General features: G+C 41.7%; 1 protein-coding gene across 1 annotated transcript in view; it reads right to left on the reverse strand.

Moving 5' to 3' along the window:
• Nucleotides 1-7,175: 7,175 nt before the first annotated feature.
• FMN2 (formin 2) overlaps nt 7,176-21,415 on the reverse strand; it is a 315,875-nt gene continuing 301,635 nt past the window's right edge. The window contains exons 22-23 of the mRNA XM_024131954.2: nt 9,960-10,041; nt 7,176-8,661 (exon numbers count right to left, since the gene is read on the reverse strand). Coding sequence (XP_023987722.1) covers nt 8,635-8,661; nt 9,960-10,041 — 109 coding nt within the window. The 3' untranslated portion in view covers nt 7,176-8,634. The remainder of the gene's footprint in view (nt 8,662-9,959; nt 10,042-21,415) is intronic.

Here is a 21,415-nt window from a genome sequence, read left to right on the forward strand (position 1 = left end):
AGGGGAAGCTGTGACAAAGTGAGAGAGTGGTATGGACATATATACACTACCAAACGTAAAATAGATAGCTAGTGGGAAGCGGCCGCATAGCACAGGGAGATCAGCTCGGTGATTTTTGACCACGTGGAGGGGTGGGATAGGGAGGGTGGGAAGGAGGGAGATGCAAGAGGGATGAGATATGAGAACATATGTATATGTACAACTGATTCACTATGTTATACAGCAGAAACTAACACACCATTGTAAAGCAATTATACTCCAATAAAGATGTTTTTAAAAAAAGAACTTTTACAACTCATCAACACAGACTGAAAACCAAATTTTAGTTATGGACAAAGGACTCAGATCAACTCTTCTCCACACAAGACATGGAAATGGTCACCAAGCAGATGACAAGGTAGGAGGGAAATGCTAATTAAAACCACAATGCAATAACTCCTCACACACTCGAAAATGGTTATTATCAAGAAAATTAAAAAATAACAAATGTTGGAACTCAGTAAGACTCCAAATGGGTACTAAATAAGCATGTCATGGAAAGCACATCATAAGCAGGGTAAAAACTGTATGTGAATGGGGCAGCAGGAATGGTGGCAGACACACATATTGCACATGTCTCCTCTGCTCATGTGTACATTTTATTGTCCCATAAACTTTACTTACAAAACGTAAGTTCAAAGATAGAACCATTAAGAATTTCAAGACAGCAATAGCAGAGCATGAAACCAAGCAAGCGTGAGGCCCTTCTGAGCATGGTTCATGAGACTTGATAAACTGATAAAACAGCCAAGGCTCTGAGATACCCACACCATGTCAGTGACAGAAGTTCAAGCTACAGATATTGAAGGAGCCCTCAGTGCCACTCAGGCACCGAAAGCCCTGTCACTGAGAATGAACCAAAATATAAATTTGGGAGTATAATTTATGGACATTTAGGACTTTGGATTTTTAACCCACAATAACAAGAAAACTTCATTTCAAAAGAAAGTGTGAGGTCTTCAAGTTTGCTTTGGTTATTGAGGGTCCTTTGTGGTTACATATCAATTTTGAAGTCGTTTCTTCTATTTCTGCAAAGATAGGGGATTTTGATAGGCATTGCATTAAATCTGTAGATAGCTTTGTGTAATATGGACATTTTAACAATTGTTCATGAACATGGGATGTCTTTCCATTTATTTATGTCTTCCTGAATTTCTTTCAATAATGCTGTAGTTTTCAGTGTACAAGTCTTTCATGTCTTTGGTTAAGCTTATTCCTAAGTATTTTATTCTTTTTGATGGTATTGTAAATGGAATTGTTCTCCTAATTTCTTTTTCAGATTGTTCATTGTTAATGTACAGAAATGCAAGTGATGCGTGTATTTTGATTTCATATTCTGCAAACCAACTTTGCTAAGTTGGTTTATTCTAATAGAGTTTTTGTTCTAATAAATTTTTTGTGAAAAAAAAATATATAACAAATGTTGGGACTTCCCTGGTGGCACAGTGGTTAAGCATCTGCCTGCCAATGCAGGGGACACGGGGTTGATTCCTGGTCTGGGAAGACCCCACATGCCGCGGAGCAACTAAGCCTGTTCACCACAACTACTGAGCCTGTGCTCTAGAGCCCGCAAGCCAGATCTGCTGAAGCCCACATGCCACAACTACTGAAGCCCGCGTGCCTGGAGACTGTGCTCTGCAACAAGAGAAACCACTGCAGTGAAAGGCTTGCCCACTGCAATGAAGAGTGGTCCCCGCTCGCCACAACTGGAGAGGGCCTGCGTGCAGCATCGAAGATCCAATGGAGCCAAAAATAAAATTAATTAATAAAAAAAAATAAGTACAAAAATAACAAATGTTGACAACAATGCAGAGAAGTTGGAAACTTTAAACACTACTTGTGGAAATTGAAAAGGATGCAACCTATGTTTACGATGTGAATATACAATTACAATACAGCTCAACAACTCCACTCCTAGATATATACCCCAAAGAACTGAAAACAGGTGTACATGTATATTGATAGCTGTGCTGTTCACAAGAGACAAAAGGTAGAAATGGTGCAAATGCCCACCGATGGGTAAACGGATAAACATAGGGTTGATCCATAAACTGCCCTATTATTCTGCCATAAAAGGAATCAAGTGAAATGGTGCAGCCTCTATGGAAAACAGTGTTCCTGTTCCTCAAAAACTTCAACATAAAATTAACCTATGATCCACCAATTCCACATCAGTGTATACACCTAAAAGATTGAAAGCAGGAACTGGAACAGATATGGGTATACCCAACTTCAGATCAGCATTCTTCACAGTAGCAAAAGGTGCAAGCAACCCAACTGTCCATTGATGGATGTGTGGATAAACTAAATGTGGTTGTATACACACAGACAAATGGAATTCAGGCTGAAAAACGAAGGACATTCTGACACGTGCTACAACATACATGAACCTTGAAGTCATTATAATAAGTGAAAAACCCTGTCACAAACAGAGCAAAATGACATGATTCCACTTATGTGAAGTACCCGTAGAAGTCAAATTCAAAGGCAGAAAGTAGAACGTGTTTGCCAGGCACTGAGGGGAATTCGTCTCTAATGGGTACACAGATTCACTGGTGAAAATAGAAGAGTTCTGGATATGGATGGGGAAGATATTTGTACAACAATGTGAGTGTGGTTAATACTATAGAATGGTGTACTTAAAATGGCTTAAATGGTAAATGATCTGTACAATTAATCACACACACATACATGCACACAATGAATGAAGTACTGATACACGTTACAATACAGAAAAGGTCACTCAGATCATACTCATCTTGTGTGCTTTAAATCCATCAAGGTTGTGAAAATGAGGGAAAGTATCAGTCATAGTTCCAGGGAAATAAAACTGGATCAGAATGGGAAAAGATATTTCCCTAGAGTTGGAGCAGCTGGTGAAATTTGAAGTGGGCCTGTGGATTGGACTGTAACATGGAAAGTATCATAATTTCCTCATTTGGAGGTTACATGCTGGTTCCCTGGAAGAGTGGCCCTGTTTTGGGTAAAATGCACTGGAGTATTTTGTGTGAAGTGGCAAGTGCAGTAAAGCAAGGACAGCTGGGAAATCTGAGCATGCAGATATACAGAACTTTGTTCTGCTATTGCAAGTTTTCTGTATGTTTGAAGTTACTGCATAGTAAATCACTTTCCAAAACACCGTGTCAGTCCCACACCAGAAAAGCAGAGAAAATGTCACACTTCCTTATAGAGGCCAAGCCTTGTTACCCAGATCCACTTCACACAAAGTCGTGAAACTAATCGCCCCTGTATGAGCCCACAAGGAACTGACAGCACTCTGTTAGATGCTAGTAGGAGCCACTATGTCTTCCATGTTATGGATGACCTGGATGTGATAGAAACAGTGGGATTTTCGAGGAGTCCCAATTTTCTACATCATTCCATCAAAACACCATTAGTCTAATACATGAACTCAGTAAAGTTACAAAATCAAAACACAAAAATCAATTTCACTTCTAAACACAAAAAACAAACCATCAGAAAGAGAAGGAAAACAATCCAATTGACAACAGCATCAAAAAGAACAAAATACCAAGGAATACATTTAACCAAGGAGTTGAAAGCCCTGCACACTGAACACTTCCAGACGTTGATGAAGAAAATGAAGAAGACACAAATACATGGAAAGATATCCCATGCTCATGGAATGGAAGAACTCGTATTTTTAAAATGTCCATTCTTCCCAAAGCAATGTACACTGTGAATGCAATCTCTGCCTAACTTCCAACGGTATTTTTCACAGAAATAGAGCAAATCCTCTTAATATTTGTGTGGAAACACAAAGGACCCCAAATAGCCAAAGTGATCCTCAGAAAGAACTGGAGGCTGGAGGCATCTCACACTCTTACTTCAGACAATATTGCCAAGCAACGGTCACCAAAACAGTGTAGAACTGGCCAACAAAGCAGGTGCACAGACCAGAGGAACAGGACGCTACCGAGCCCAAGCTCCTCCTTGGGAGGGCCATTACGCCCCGAGACGAGTTGCTGGAAGAAGGAATAACGACTTTAATCGGAAAGCTAGCCCACCGAGAAGATGGCCGATCAGCACCTCGGAAAGCCATCTCCCCTCAGTCCCAGCTGGGGCTCCTCCTATACAGAAGGGGGAGGGATGGGGCCCGCGGCGCCGGCCAATGGCTACAGCTCGCGCCTGCCCCGCCCCCACTACAACTGCATGACGTCAGTCAGGCGGTGATCGGCGCTGGGAAGAAATGAGCCGGTTAAGGGCTAAAGACGCCCAGCTACTTTTCTTGGAGGGCGCGGCAGAGGCGCTTCGGCAGGAACCTGAGGGTCGCCGTTCCCGTGCCGCCTCCCTGATGCTCGGAGCCAGGCTGTCGAGCAACAGCCCAGAGGCCGGCCTGTCACCGTGACCCGCCCCGGTTCCCGGCCCTCACGGAGGCGCGTCTCAGGCCTCCCCGCGCCTTTTTTCTTCACGCCGGTTTCCGCTGCGCCCCCACGCTGGCGCAGGGAGGGCCGGGTCACCGGAACCGGGTCCGGTCGCCAGTGCAGGCTGGTGCCCTGGCTCCGCTGCGCGACGCCGGCGTGGTGGAAGCCTTCGGCCTCGGCCTCTCGCCGCCTTCTGTTCTCTGCGGGGCCCGACTCTTCCACGCGGTGGCGGGCTCTTCCGCCTCCGTGTTCCACGCTTTTTCCTCAGCCCTTCCCTTCCTCAAAAACGTCTCCTCACGCCCGCCAAACTCCCATTTGGAACGTTTAAGACCTCCCTTGAAACAGGCTCCCGGGTGACGTCATCGCCGCTGCTCGCCCCGCCCGGGAGCCCGGGCATCCAGTCCCCGAGCCGTAATAAACTTACCTTAGCGCCCAGCACAAAGTCCCTTTCTGCGGCTCAGGCGACATCTCTGGCCTGAGTCTCGCCGGGTTGCAGGTCCTGAGAGAAGTGAGGTTCCTGCTGCCTACAGGGCCTCCTCTTCTCCCCTGCACTCACCTCTTCTTCATCCCTCTGCATTTAGCACTCTGCACTCTTTGAACTGGGCATTACAATGAGTTTTAATTGTTGCTTTACACGTTTTTCCCGCAACTTGACATTTAGTTCTTTTCCTTTATAGTTTTTTCAATTATTTTTTATTGTGCTAACACTGATTTATAATATTACATAACTCTCGTGTACACTGTATGTCGACTTCTGTACACACTACAGCCTGCTCACCGCCAAAAGTTTAGATTCTGTCCATCATCATACAGTTGGCATTTTACCCATTTCACCCTCCCTCCACATTTTCCTTTTAAACTGTCAGTTATTAGTTAGCACCAGGCCTTGGCACAAAGGAGATGACAAGCCAGTGTACAGGTGATGAAAAATTAGATCAGACCTAAATGCAAAGATTATTTATGAAGAAAGTCTTTTCATGCTTTTCCATTAGCATGCTTCCTTTTTATTCCTTCTATTTCCCTGTCTACATCCATCTCTTTGCACCAAAATGTCCTCTGCCTTATCGTCTTTCAATAACCCATCACCACTTAATCTGTATGAAATGAATTTTTGCATATAATTTCTAAATTTTAGAAAAAAGACTTCTCAGATACTAATACATTGGTGTCCATAAGTGGGAAATACTTCTTCCTTAAAATTGCATAAGGAAATTTTTTTTTAATGTTTTGATGTAGCACAATGATTATTTTATCTCTGAAAACCAACATTCATTAAATACTTCACTACTAACAACTGTTAAGCCTGAAATAAGAAACGTTAAAGATCTTCAAGACCTAAATAGACATTTCTCCAAAGACATACAGATGGCCAAGAAACACATGAAAAGATGCTCAACATCACTAATTATTAGAGAAATGCAAATCAAAACTACAATGAGGTATCATCTCACACCAGTCAGTATGGCCATCAACAAAAAATCTAGAAACAATAAATGCTGGAGAGGGTGTATAGAAAAGGGAACCCTCCTGCACTGTTGGTGGAAATGTAAATTGATACAGCCACTATGGAGAACAGTATGGAGGTTGCTTAAAAAACCAAAAACAGAACTACCATATGACCCAACAATCCCACTGTTGGGCATATACCCAGACAAAACCATAATTCAAGAAAACACATGCACCCCAATGTTCATAGCAGCACTATTTACAATAGCCAGGTCACGGAAGCAACCTAAATGTCCATCAACAGAGTAATGAATAAAGAAGATGTAGTACATACATACAATGGAATATTACTCAGTCATAAAAAGGAATGAAGTTGGGTCATTTGCAGAGACGTGGATGGACCTAGAGAGTGTCATACAGAGTGAAGTATGTCAGAAAGAGAAAAGCAAATATCGTTTAATAACGCATATATGTGGAATCTAGAAAAATGGTATAGATGATCTTATTTGCAAAGCAGAAATAGAGACACAGATGTAGAGAACAAATGCATGGATACCAAGGGGGAAAGGGGTGGGGTGGGAAGAGTTGGGAGACTGACACATATACATTATTGATAGTATGTATAAAATAGACAACTGATGGGAACATACTGTATAGCACAGGGAACTCTACCTAATGCACTGTGGTAACTTAAATGGGAGGGAAGTCCAAAAGGGAGGGGATATCTTTATGTGTATGGCTGAATCATTTTTTGTTGTGCAGTGGAGGCTAACACAACACTGTAAAGCAACCATACTCCAATAAAAATTAATAATAGGGGGCTTCCCTGGTGGCACAGTGGTTAAGAATCCGCCTGCCAATGCAGGGAATATGAGCCCTGGCCTGGGAATATCCCCCATGCCATGGAGCAACTAAGCCTGTGTGCCACAACTACTGAGTCTGTGCTCTAGAGCCTGCGAGCCACAACTACTGAGCCCGTGTGCCACAACTACTGAAGCCCGTGCGACTAGAGCCTGTGCTCTGCAATAAGAGAAGCCACCACAATGAGAAGCCTGAGCACTGCAACTAGAGAAAGCCCGCACGCAGCAACGAAGACCCAACGCAGCCAAAAATAAAAATAAATAAAATAGATTTATTTTTTTAAATTAATAATAATAAAAAAAGATCTTCAGACATAGACGATCTAACTTAATTCCGCCCCCATGGTAAGTATTTTGCAAATATCTTTAGGTGATACATACACAATAGGCACAGAACTCTTTTATTATTCATTTTATTTTCATATAAATTAACATCCTAGAAAAATTAAAATAGAAACACTAAATACAGTATTGCACATAGCGATCTCTGTTAAATGCCCTATTATATCATTGAAGAAAGTCATGTACACATGGAGGGGCCGAAGGAGACAGGAGAACAGCAGAACAGCAACCCGAGAGCCACTACTGTGTCTGTGCATGTTGACTACAGACTGAAAGCTAAGGACAGTACTCTACATAAATACAAACATAGTTATGATTCAGAGTTTCTTTTTAAGTTGATTCCATAATTGGTTTACATTAGCAACACATTCTCCCCTTTATTCACAGCTGTACCCCAAAACATATCATTAAAAGAATTTTTAAAAATGTCTATTAATGTTAGACAAAACCATCACAATGCATCAGGAGCTGACTTTAAAATACTTTCAGAGAAAGTGGAAGATTTACTTTTTTCCTCTCAATCTAAAATAAAATCTTTTCCTAGGCTCCTTTAGGTCATAAATCCTTGCATACTCATTTCATAGTTTTTAATCAACTGCCATAACACAAAAAGACAACCCCAATCAGGTCACAATACTCAGGCAGCTGGGTTTAATTAACAAGTTCTAGGTAGATGCCAATCCATCTAAAAGTTACTCTTTTTTTGCCAACACTTAGTCATGTTTGGCAATTTTATGAGCATCATTTATTTAAATTCCTTAAAAGTATTGTGTCATTTTCTTTGTGAAGGGCAATGGTAAAAGTACAGAGAGGCACAACTTTGGTTTAATTGACCTTTGCTGCAGATTGGCTTTATGTAAGGTCCCAAAGGACATAGTTGATAAACACCCTCATTTCTGATTCCTGCCTATTTTAAATGATTTATAGGAAGGGTTTTCCTCTTGCTATATTCTTTTCTATTCATTATCTGATGAGTTAAAAAAAAAATGATAATCTTCTTTCACAAATATATAGTTACAGAGACCAACCCAAGAGCTGGGAAAGCCTTGACTATGACATATATAAATGGTACTTTGATTTCAAAATAGAAAATTTATATGTAGATGTGAAACTGATACAAACAATTCACTAGAAATAACATTTTAACCATAACTCTAAATGCAGTGATGTGGAGTATTGGTCGTCAGTAGAAAGGAACGTGTTTCACTGTGACAGGGCTATTTGCACATCAGTAAATTGGAGGTTACTTTTTAGCATGTTCAGAATTAATGCAGATACTGCCTCTTACACATGCTGTTTTGGTCTATCGGTAAAATACCATAAACTTTTACAGAAAGAAAAGGTGTCACATTCTCCACTGGCCTACTGCTTTTGCTTTTTTTTTTTTTTTTTTTAATATACAGTAGAATTTAACAATCAGTGAACTGTCTGGAAAACACAAAGATTATGCAAGAGGCCAAGAAGAAACGTGATCAAAATGATGAGTTTCCTTCCTGCCCTCAGGTCAGCTGAATTCTGTGGAAGTGGCTGCAGGGACTCATTTCCGTTCTGCTTTTCATTGTTCAGGTTTTCATGCTTATTTTCGCTTTCTGAAAATAAATGCACCAGGGAAGAGTTATAGTTAGAAGGAAGAACTTTAAAAAATGTATGACGTCTAGAATAGCCTAAACAAGGTCTTTTCATTTGGATCAAATTCTTTGAAAAAAGGTTAAAGATCCACAAGGTCATAAAGGAAAAAAAATAGAAGTAGAATCTTTTTTATCTTTTAGAATTTTCACTAAGACAAATCACTGAATGTTTTTGAGAAAAACAAAGTTTTGAAAATTAGCTTCTAATCGACAGGAAAGAATACCAGCTCACCTTTCTCATTTTCTCATATTTGTGTGTGCAAATACATAAATATGAAAATTGAATCGAGGCTTCATCTCATGGTTAATGTGATTTAATTCTCTTCTATCCTCATAATACCGTAATTGTGGTTAATAAATAACTCTTTCTGCTCATTCTGTACATGTACTTTAAGATTGTACTTTCATCAAAAAGACAAAACATAAACCAAACCATAATATAATACTTGTTGTTACTTAAGATTTTTATACAGAGAAACTGAAAGGAAAATATCTTTTAAATGAAGATATAATTTCTAACTTTTTCTAAATAAAGCTGTTTAATCGTATTCCAATTTGGGTTAATTGAATATCTTCCATTTAGACTATATTAGACTAACTCAATTCAAACTGCTCCTATTTTAAGGCCTAAAACATCATCATTTACTTTGTGGGGTCAAATGACAACCCCTCGAACACTCAACAAAACACTGACAGTATCACAAGGGAAAACTCGTCATTTCCACCACCCTTTCCTCTCTGGGGGCACAACTTGGCGTTTTATTTTGAAGGGGAGAGCGGACAAAGAGGGAACACCTTGGCTTGTTACACTCGGGCTGTGGGCTGACAGCTGCTGGGCAGCCGACTCCGCAGAGCCGGAGCCCTGGTCCCCGCAGAGGACAACACTGCACCTGGCATTTCAGGTGTTAGATCCCAAGGATGCTCACCAATTACAACAGCTGTGCTGTGACCCGTGTGTGATGAGGAAAGTGAACGATGGCCCCCAACTCTGCCAGCAACCCCACACACATACGTGCACCCCCTCAGTGGATTTATCTTAATTGTTAGTCTTTGAATGCTGAACGCTGAGATTCTTTTAGCCTTTGGGGCCTGATTAAAGGCAGAAGGAAAAGGAGATTCTTTAAGTCAGAGGCTCATTATTTGTTCAAACTTAAGAGGAAACTAATTAAAATAGTATTAGATGAATTTGTATACATTGAGAAAAGAGTGCTTAAAAGCCAAAGAAAATCACAAGTTAAAAAAGCAGAATAAATACTTACAATTCCAGAGTCATGTCTTGGTTTTATTTTATAAAGTGATTTTCCCTTTTTCTGCCTACACACCTCTTCAGCTTCTTTTACTCTGGGTGGGGGAGAAAACACACAATTTAAACAAAGATTTAGAAAGCTCACTACAATCCACCTATAGCAGGTGATTTATTAGAGAAAAATAATACCACATACCACAATGTCACCCGATATTTGATTTAAAAACAGAATGTTAGAGCTAGAGGCGAATTCACCTAGTGGTTCTTAACTTGGAATCAAAGGATGTGGAATGGAATAGAATACAGCACATTTATATTTTTAGGCTACAATTTATCCTATACTAACGGAGTCTTACATTCAGAAGGAAAGTAAAGAAATATCCTTCATTTTCAGGTGAGGGTGCTGAGCTTGGCTCCATTACATAAATGGGGCTGGCACTATTACATAAATCAGAGGCATTAAATAATTAAATAAGCAGTACTATATAAAAACCCATATGTTTCTTTAAAACGATCTCAGGTTCAGTTTCCACACTGCGTTTCCCCAGGCATGGAAGTCTGTGCAATGAATACTTGGGGCGGTTTTTTAAGAATTGAGCTTCGTCAAGCATGGGAATGAGTCATTCGAAAGCAGAAAATAGAGAGTGAGCAGTAATGTTTGAACGCGTCTAGGATTTCTTTTTAAACATACGCTCCAAGGGAAAACAGTACTGAGTTTACCAGAGGAACAGTTAAAAGAGGACGTCATGGGGAGGGAGGTTGTGCAGCAAGTCTGGCTCTGCTGTCTGACGCTGGGTAACGTCTGCTCGCTCTGCCCTCTGTGTCCCTCAGGAAGGACAAGGGCTCGATACTGCAGAACAGCATCTCTAAGAAGATCACACATTTGGTAGTGTATGTGTGATCTTCTTAGTGATGGTGTTCTGCAGTATCGAGCCCTTGTCCTTCCTGAGGGACACAGAAGGCAGAGCGAGCAGACGTTACCCAGCGTCAGACACATATATACACTACCAAACGTAGAATAGCTAGCTAGTGGGAAGCAGCCGCATAGCACAGGGAGATCAGCTCGGTGCTTTGCGACCACCTAGAGGGGTGGGATCGGGAGGGTGGACAATTTGGGCTTCCCTGGTGGTGCAGTGGTTAAGAATCTGCCTCCCAATGCAGGAGACACGGGTTAGAGCCCTGGTCCAGGAAGATCCCACATGCCGCAGAGCAACTAAGCCCATGCGCCACAACTACTGAGCCTGCGCTCTAGAGCCCATGAGACACAACTACTGAAGCCTGCATGCCTAGAGCCCGTGCTCTGCAACAAGAGAAGCCACCACAATGAGAAGTCTGCGCACCACAACAAAGAGTAGCCCCCGCTCACCTCAGCTAGAGAAAGCCTGCGCACAGTAACAAAGACCCAACACAGCCAAAAATAAATAAATAAAAACTAAAAAAAAAAAAAAAAAAAAAAAAGATCACACAGAGCTGCTGCAAAGGTCCAAAAAGTTTTACTTTAAAAGTTCTTTATAGTAATGCAATTATACTCCTATAAGGATGTTAAAAAAAAAAATCAGTCCATGACTTTATAAACAGACATATTTATATATAAAAAAAGTTCTTTATAAAATACTGTAAAATGTTACCAATGATTGCTTTAACCAAACAAATAGTAAGAAATCTGTAAACTGGAATTCTATTAATAAAAATAGGTGCCATAAGAAAGAAAATAACCTATTAGGTTAATTTGTTTTTATTACTGTGGTTTTCCTCGGGAATTAAAAATAGAGTATTTCTGGAGAAACTGAAAAGGCCGTGACTTATCTTAATAAAAGACTTAGATCTTGAAACCTGTTTCCTGAAAGAAATGAGTTTTAAATATATTTCTTGAGCCTGATGGTAAAAGTTCTAATGATAGAATTCATCTCTCATGCAGTTGAAAGAACCCATTTCTAAACAACAGGAGGAAACAAATCATGGAGTACAGCAGTTATGAGGTTACTGTTGCAACTCACAGTAAAGTAACTCCTTTTGGATGTAAAATGCCTGCTGAGTTGCTAATGTCAGTAATTCCAGAAAATGATGACAGTTTAGAAGACAATCCATTGTTACCACTTCTACTACTTTCTTCGCAAGCTAAAAATTTGCCTTTAATTTTTTCTCCAAACATTTGAATACAAACACATGATAACAAACTAAGGATTGCAGAGTTCCCATCTTCCTCTGAAATAAATACCAGTTAATATAAGTTGAAATATTTGGACAAGAAATTAAGGAAAACTTTTCTTTTTTAGCAGTTAGCAAAAATCCAGTAGATCCCCTTTTAAATTTACTTGGAGCTCTTTAAAGTGTTTTGTGACATTAAAAAAAATCTACTTCACGTTTATAAATCACCAAAGCATCTTAATTTTCTCACTATCTTACTTATCTTGTTCTTAAAACAGTTTTTTCTAAGTATCACAGGAAGCTGAGTCTAATACAAACATATTAAATTTTACACAAAAGCAAGTCCAGCCATTCCCAAAGCAGACACAAGGAGAGCTAGAGAGAGTGGTCAGGGAACCCTCGCAGTGACTGGGCACCGGGCTAAGGACACTTAAGCCCGGAGTCTGTCAGGGGAGAGGCCCGTGCGCACAGAGGTTGGGGCGCTCGAAGCCAAGTGCCGGCCTCGGGGGCTGAGCCCCGAGGGGACCCTGGGGTTGGCGGGTGGGGTTCCTGAAATCCTTCGGAAGCAGGTCGACAGCTGAGCTTCGTTTCAAAGAGAAATCTTAATTTTCCATACTTTTCTTGGAACGGGAAATGGGGCTGAGGCTGAGGGGAGAGTGCTTGTACAGAGTATCCTGGGGGCGCCGCGGGGCCCCTGCTGCCTGGGACCCGCTACCGAGGCCAGAGATCCCCCGCCCCGCTGCTTCCCTGTCCGACCGGGGCGAGTGGTCCCTGCGTCCCCAGACCCCGGCCGCGCACATGGCTCCCGAGCAGTTGCTCAAAGTCAGGGGAATCACGGAGAATCAGATAAAACGCAGCTCCCGGGCCCCCGCGTGTCTGTGCTGGGTCAGGTGTCTGTTCCCCCACTGTAAACCCCCCACCCCCCACCACCAGGATGCGCTCGGAAGCAGCACTGGGAGAGTCTGATGTGATGTGGGCGCCCGTGGGCGACACCCAAACCGCAGGAATGGGCTCCCTGCAGTTCCCTTTGGGGCCCATCCATCCTAAGTCTCCTAGCAAATGCTGCGTCTTCCAAAGGCCAATTTTATTTCAACAAAACTCTGACAACAAGACATTTTCCCCACACTTTAGGCAGGAAAAAAGAACGTGTCCCTGGAGGTGAGCTTGCCGCCAGAGTTGGCAGAAGTAAGAGGAAAAATAATGAGGCAAGCCGGAAGGGAGAGGGCCCCCGAGTGCCCTCCTACTTGGGCCTCCCTCTGGGGGCCAGGACGATTTCTCGGCTCCAAGTGCAGGCCTCTTGAGTAACCCTCTTCCCTCCTGCCTCGCCCCTCATTCAATGAGTGCTAAAATTTCCTAAACTGAGTAGGAAAAAGATGTTCATTTCATAACTAGATATTAAGTGAAAAGGCACAGTGGTGATAACTTTTCAAATAACAAAAATGACCTACAAGTCTTATTTGGAAAGGAGGAAGGGAGTGAAAAGAGGAATAGTACTTCATTTATAAAGAGAAAGCAGTCACATGAGGAAGGAGGAAGTCAGGGCTTGGCTGAAGGGACAGTCCTTGGCCTGCACTTGAGTTTAACCTCCAGTTAGGAGGGGTCTGTGGTTGGCGTATGGATTCAGAGCTCTTGTGCATGATTCACGAAGATAATTTCTTTTTAATGTGGCTGCATTCACACAAAAGGCACTGCCAGGGCGTTCGTTAATCAAGATTTTACTCTATTAGTCAGTTTCCCAAGGCAACAGAAATAAAAGCAAAAATAATGGGACCTGATCAAACTTACAAACTTTTGTACTGCAGAGGAAACCATAAACAAAATGAAAAGACAACCTACTGGCTGGGAGAAAATATTTGCAAATGATGCAACTGACAAGGGCTTAATTTCCAATATACAAACAGCTCACACAACTCAGTAATAAAAAACGAAACAACCCAAATGAAAACTGGGCAGAAGGTCAAGACATTTCCTCAAAGAAGACATACAGATGGCCAATAGGCACATGAAAAGATGATCAACATTGCTAATTATTAGAGAAATGCAAATCAAAACTACAATGAGGTATCACCTCATACCATTCAGAATGGCCATCATCAAAAAGTCTACAAATAACAAATGCTGGCGAAGGGGCGGAGAAAAGGGACCCCTCCCACTGTTGGTGGGAATGTAACTTGGGGCAGCCACTGTGGGAAACAGTCTGGAGGTTCCTCAAAAAACTAAAAATAGAGTTACCGTATGATCCAGCAATCCCACTCATGGGCATGTATCGGACAAAACTATAATTCAAAAAGATACATGCACCCCTATGTTCATAGCAGCACTATTCACAAAAACCAAGACATGGAAACAACCTAAACGTCCATCAACAGATGAACAGATAAAGAAGATGTTATATATATATGCAATGGAGTATTACTCAGCCATAAAAGGAATGAAATAATGCCATTTGCAGCAACATGGATGGACCTAGAGATTATCATACTAAGCAAAGTCAGAAAGAGAAAGACAAATACCATATGATATCACTTTTATGTGGAATCTAACATATGACACAAATGAACTTATCTTCAAAACAGAAACAGACTCACAGACATAGAGAACAGACTTGTGGTTGCCAAGTGGGAGGGGGTTGAGGGAGGGATGGCTTAGGAGTTTGGGATTAGCAGATGCAAACTATTATATATAGGATGGGTAAACAACAAGGTCCTACTGTATAGTACAGGGAACAATATTCAATATCCTATGATAAACTATAATGGAAAAGAATATAAATATAAATATTAATATATATATTTTATATATTTATAAATATAAATATATAAAAAATATATTATAATATAAATATTTTTATATATAAATATAAAAAATATATATGTATGTATAACTGAATCACTGCTGTACAGCAGAAATTAACATTGTAAGTCAACTATACTTCAATAAAATAAACTAAAAAAATGATTTTTATCTTATTAGATAACTAAAAAGGGAAGTAAAAATTTTTCAGATGACATCTTTGGTAGGCTAATTCTAACAACTGCAACTTCTAACCAGAAATATAGACAACAAAGAAAATATGAACAAAAACAAATGATGTGATAAGGAAAACTCTTCTCTCATCACTTTTAGTGGTTTTGGAAAAACAACACAGAAAGCAGAGACTAGAAAACAGGAAAGGTAGACAGAACAGAAGGATACAAACAGTATATCATAGCCATGAAATTTGATGTTTATGTTAAATTTTGGTGTAGTATCTTTTATTGTCCATAAAACTTCAGACACAACAATGTGCTGAATACTTTTCAAAAGTATGCACTTATCCCTCAAATGAAGGACCAAAAGTAATAAAAGAATATGAGGCGCTCCTTGATCCATTAAGGGATAATTTAATCATGGGAAAAAAAACAAAAAACAGATGGAATCAGGTTTGGCAAACAGAGTAGGTGACCAATTTGAGCAAATATTTTTTGTTCCTAAGTTTTGTCCTGGCTATGGGTCAGAAAGAGTTAGATAAATGAATGGGTGATTCCCAGTAAGTGGAAACTCACTCCCTACAAGGACCAATCTTTGTATAACCAATTCTGAATAGACTTTTTGAAAAAATGAAACTTTTCTCTTTCTTAAATAAATGGAAATATTTAACTTTTACTTGATGCCTCCTTCATCACTGTTGTGATGTGAGGACTCAGGCCTCCCTCAAGGCCCCAAAGGAGTAGACAGCAGCTCACCCACTCTGACGCCACACTGTGCTCTGGTGGACTTGACCTCACAGCCAGTTTTAAATCCTCTGTCTGTTCCTAAAATGGCACGTTGTGATCACTCCTCGCGGTGCCAGCATATCTGCCTTACGTAGAGCCTCTCTCTTCTTTAAAAAAATGCCTGTCTTCTCTAAAGGGGAAAACCAGACAACTAAGCTCATTTAAATGAGCCTCAAATTAGAGCAATAATGCTCTGAGTTCAGTCCCAGCTACACAGATACAGCTCCTGGGCCTGGAGACAGGCCTGTCAGCTGCCAGGGCTTCTCCCCCACACACCGCCCTCCACCTCCCACAGCTGGGTCTGCAAGGTTAGGGCGGCCAGGAGTCTGACTCACAGTCGGGCAGGACACAACAGCGCTCAGCGCTCAGCGTCTCTGGTGAGAAGATCCTAAGATACCGCACCACCCGACCTGCCCATTCAGCAGCTTGTTTGGTAAGATGTCAAGTAAGGCTGGAATGAATGTGAAACCTGAAATTCAAGCTTATCAAGGTAGAGAAGTGTGACACCATTAGTCAGTAATGACAGATTGTGTGATGCTACAGAGAATACAGGATAAGGAGTGAGCATTTTGTGAGTAATGTGACTATGAGATGAGTCCTCCGTTAAAACTGTTGTCTGGGCAAAACTGACCGGAGGAAAACATCACATCTCTATGTGTTAAAGCTTAAAATTTCAAGAAAACTCTTATCCTAAATTTATCTTCTAAAAAATAAAGTTGTAAATGTAACCTAAAAAGAAGCTAAATAAATGTCAATACATCTCTATAGATTTTTATTCCCTACATGCAAAAATTTGCAGTTGTAACAGCTTCATTTGGCTTTAAGATATTAAGCTTAGAAGTTATTAAGCATAGAAAATTGGAGTCCAGGAGACAGAATATTTTTAAGGTTTATATCACAGAGAAGACAAAGGTAGGTGACAGAATGACAAATATTTTTTTATCATAGAACTTCTTGAAACAGCATAATCTATAAAAATACTGAATCACTATGTTGTACACCTGAAACTAACATAATGTAAGTCAACTATACTTCAATTACAAAAAAGAAACTAGTTTAAATTGAAATAATAATTTTGTTCTTAATACAATTGGATACATTTATACTAAAGGTTATTCTAAACAGAGAGAGTGGTTTCTGATTTCTCTCCTAATAACAATGTATATTTCTCTGCACTTTCCTTCCCAAGCCCCAGACCCATTTATTGTAAGGCAAACATACAAAAAGTTCAATGTGATTCAGTGTAAAGATAGTTTGTGAGATGCTACAGTGACACAGACACAGAGAAGACAAACCACACGTCCCTGTGGCCCGCAGGCCGAGTAATCTTTATCTAGTTTGTAGAGCAAACACTTTCTTAATGAGGGTGAGGGTGAGGTATCTGTTTTCTTAATGAGGGCGAGGCTGCCTCACCCTCATTAAGACAGATAGGCTATCTATCGTCATTCAATGGAATGAGAAGGGAGCCACTCCTGCCACTGAGCAGTAACAATCTGGTCTAAGTGAGTGTCTGGCGGCCGGGTTCACTGCCCGCCGGGGCAGGGGCGCGGGGTCCCCTCGCGGAGATGGGTCTCCACCCACCCGCTGAGAGCAGACCACCCCCGCCCAGCTCAGCGGAGTCCCCACGGCTGCCTACTAAGCCCAGGGAAACCATTCTAATCCAAAAGACGGGGGGGGGCCTCGGGGGGGGGGGCCTCTGGACGGAGGCTGGGTGGGAGCCGGCATGCGGCTCCAGTAGAGACGAAAGCAGGTGTAGACGCCCTGTGGACTAGACTCCGTCTCGGCCTGCCCTCCTTTATGACCGCGATGCTCACCGCCCCCCGCGCCAAACCCCCTGAAAATATAGTGGAGACAATCAACCACAACGCTCCTTATCACTGCAAGGGAAAAGAACTGAAGTTTCGTCAGGCACGTATTTCTGAATTGGAGTCTAATTTCTGAATTTCATCGCTGATACTCTTTTCTCTTTCAGAGAAAACCGCCTCCGCGCCTCCAGGGCTGACGGCGCAGTTAGAACCAGCGAGCGCACGGCTGCAGCGACTCAAGGCGGCCACGCTTTACACGACCCCCGCCCGGGGACCGGCCTGGGGACCCCCGCCCCTGGACCACGCCTCGGAGTAGAGGTGGGTCAAAAGAGAGGAATCATTCATTCATAAGAAAACACATACATTCAAGCAGTCGAATGACTTCTTTACAGTCGGCATCTCTTTGATAACTGTCTAATGTTCTACAAATGTAGGACATTGTAACTCATGGATGAGCTACCATAGGAAGAAATGTTTCCCTCTAGGTTTGGAAAGGCTGTAGGTGAGGAAAGATGGGTCCGGAGAACACAGCTGGGTTCTCCGGCTGGGCTCCCCACTTCAAGGCAAACAAAACAAAAAATCACACACACACACACATCTCAGAATAACCCCATGAGATGGGTACTGCTGTTACCCAACTTTTACGGCGAAGAAACTGAAACTTAAAATGGTCACATTACTCGCTCAGGGTCAGAAACCAACGTTGCAGATCCAGACAGACACAGACAACACCTCCTCAGCTCTAGTTGTAATAAGCATCGCTCTGTGTGGCTTCCTCACAAGGTAAAGGCACGGGATGATGAAAAACACGCCACCAAGATCTTCCTCTAGTTATTTATATGGACATAGTTATTTACATTTATGTAGTTACACTTATCATGTAATTATATATTTACATACATTATATTAATTTATATTTATTATATTTATTTTTATTTCTGTTTATTTAGAAGCATTTAATTTTAAAAGACTGAATTGTCTAAAACTCTGAACATATAAAACGTGGCAGGTTAAAATGGTTTTTGAAAGAGAAACTATTTGGGAAAGTAGGTGCATGTGTTTTACTAGCTCCTAGTAGAGAAGCACTCTAACTGGACAAATTCTGAACCCTATTCAAGGAAAAGTATCAATGGAAACACAGTGGGCTGTAGTGTTCATCTTTGAAAAAGGAAAGCATGCAAGATCATCTGGAGAAAAAACTACCACCGCATGTTCTTGATTCTAATTTCTAGGAGGAATTCTTGACGGTGGCTCTCTACATAAGGGATGTGAACTGTAGTCAGTAAAAATCTAAAAATACAGAAGACAGAGAAATTTTCCAATGGCTTTTTTTCTTTTTAAACACAAATTCTCAATATAAACAGCAACTAAATTTTACACTTTAACTCAATGAAGGCGTTTCTGAGGAAAGGGGAGTCGGCACACACTTGGAGTGTGTTGTGCCCTTGCTTTTTGGTGATCTAACCTGATAGAGGGCTACGACTCTGAGAAACCCAGAAGGACAGTGCGCACATTTCCCCCACTGTCTCAGATCCCGGTGGTCTCAACTGAACAGCAGTCAGTAGTAGGTGGTTAGAGTCTCTGACAAATGTTGGAAATGCCGACACACTGTGCTGCTGAAGACGGGAGATGCATTTACCTTAGGGACTAGATGATTAAACAGTAAGGTTCACACTCCACTGTGTAAATAAAGACCATGAATTATATTCTGTCAAACCAGAGACTAACACTATGGTTTTTTCTCATGTTCTTCCACAAGGAATTTACCGTGGTATCAGAAAAAGTTGAGAAATCTGGAAGGTGCCATTTAGAACGTTTAAAAATGCTTAGATGATAAGCTTTTAACAGTTACTGAAAATAGTAATATTTGTATTCATAAACATGTTAGGATTTTAAAGCTCTGATAACATAGTTTTCACTGTTAATTTAAAATCTCTCATTTAAAAAAAAGGGTTTCTTTTTCTCATGGCTCTTGTAGTAGAGACTATTTTAATTCTATATTAGACCCAGATTTACACAGAATTTACAAAAGTAGCTCAGCTGATGTGCCCTTTATCTAAGTCCCGTAACAACGTCCATGTTCTTTCTGTAGGTATTGAGGATGTTTTACATTTCCTCAATAAAATGGTTAAAATGACAGTTCCTGGTTCACAAATTTATGATAGTAAATAAAATGAACTTCTGTCATACATGATGGCCATAACTATTATAAAATCCCATTTGACAGCAAAGTACCTCTTTTATTACAGGAGACCAGTGTTGTTTACTACATTTGACATTTTCTGTGCAAACATCCTTTTACTATTTCCACCTGTGTTAAGATATTTTCTCAATTTCAGCAATTCCTTTTGTTTTCTTCTTTTGCATATGGTTCAGAAAAGCATCTGATTATAGCTAGTGAGATACAAATGTAAGTTCTATAGGTACTCACACTATGGTTTTTGTTTTGACAATTCAATACCAAGGAGGATGTGGGTGAATAACCTGGATCCTATTCTTTTAGAAAAACCTTTTTTTGATGGGGCAGGAACTCAAGGGCTATTAGACATAGGGATTAGTTTAGAGCGAGTTTATCATGTTTCTTCCCCGTAAAACTCAAAAAAGAGTACAACAGAGCTATTAATATCATAATGGTTTAGAGTCTTGCGAGAGAGAGATGTGGGCGATACAACACAGGAACGCATCAAGGAAACACACATATTAAGGGAGAACAAAAACACGCAATTTTTTCCTCTACTGGATGATTCCTATCAGGCTAAAAATATGCTGTTCATCCCCCCATCAAATAAAAAATACCTCTCATCCCCCGCCCCCTCCAGCGAGACCTTCCTTCTCTGCCACCCTCTACATGTACTGGCCCCTCCAGAGAGCTGCCCGTCATCCCCTTCTCCACGTCCTCTGCGCCCATCTAACCAGGCGTCTGTCACGGACCTCCTGACGGCGCCTGCTCTTGTGATGTCGCCGCTTCCCCCAAGTTCCCAAATCCAAAGGTCGATTCTCCTCCCGCTCCCGCAAGCAGCAGCAGCTCTGCTTTCTGGCCTCCTTCTGGAAGTCTCACTGACCTGGTCCCGCAGGCCCCACAATCGGCCCCAGCAGCCCTCTCTACAGCCCAGCCGTCCTCGGCCTGCTCACTCTGTTCCAGCCACTGCAGCCTCCCCCCAGGGCTTTGCGCTTGCCGCTCCATCTGGAATGTTTCGTCTCGAAATCTCCTGGTTTCTTCCATCACTTCCTTCAAGTCCCGGCTTATCAGTCGCTTCTCAGAGAGCACTGCCCGGCAGGCTTACATGCACGGCCAGCACCTCCTCCAGCCCTCTTTTCCCTCTGCCAAAGTCCCCAGAGGATAGAGCAGGCCTCCCTCCTGACTGAGCACCGGCACAGGGCACCTTCAGAGAACCCCAGACAACACAAGGCAGGTGCGGCTCACGCTGGGAGGACCATATGCCCTTTGAGTAAATGCAGAGTGGCCACATCCTCTCTGAGGCACGGCTACCCAAACAGGACTCTGTAGAGCTCAGCATCAAGCTTTAAATCATTCAAGGGAGGAGTTTATTAGGAGACATATCAGCCTTTCTCCAGAGAGATCAATGAGCTTGGGGACGTGAGGGCAGGAACACTTCATCTAGAACAGAGTGTGACACACAGGTGACAGCATAACCGCTGTTCCTAAAGGAAGGGGTGACCTTTGTAATCAGCTGGGGGTGGAGCATGGCCAGGGGGGCTGTGGGGGACGATGGGGAGAAAGCTGAAGGATTATCCAGAGA

This window comes from Physeter macrocephalus, chromosome 20 (assembly GCF_002837175.3).
Source record: "Physeter macrocephalus isolate SW-GA chromosome 20, ASM283717v5, whole genome shotgun sequence".
Taxonomy (NCBI): domain Eukaryota; kingdom Metazoa; phylum Chordata; class Mammalia; order Artiodactyla; family Physeteridae; genus Physeter; species Physeter macrocephalus.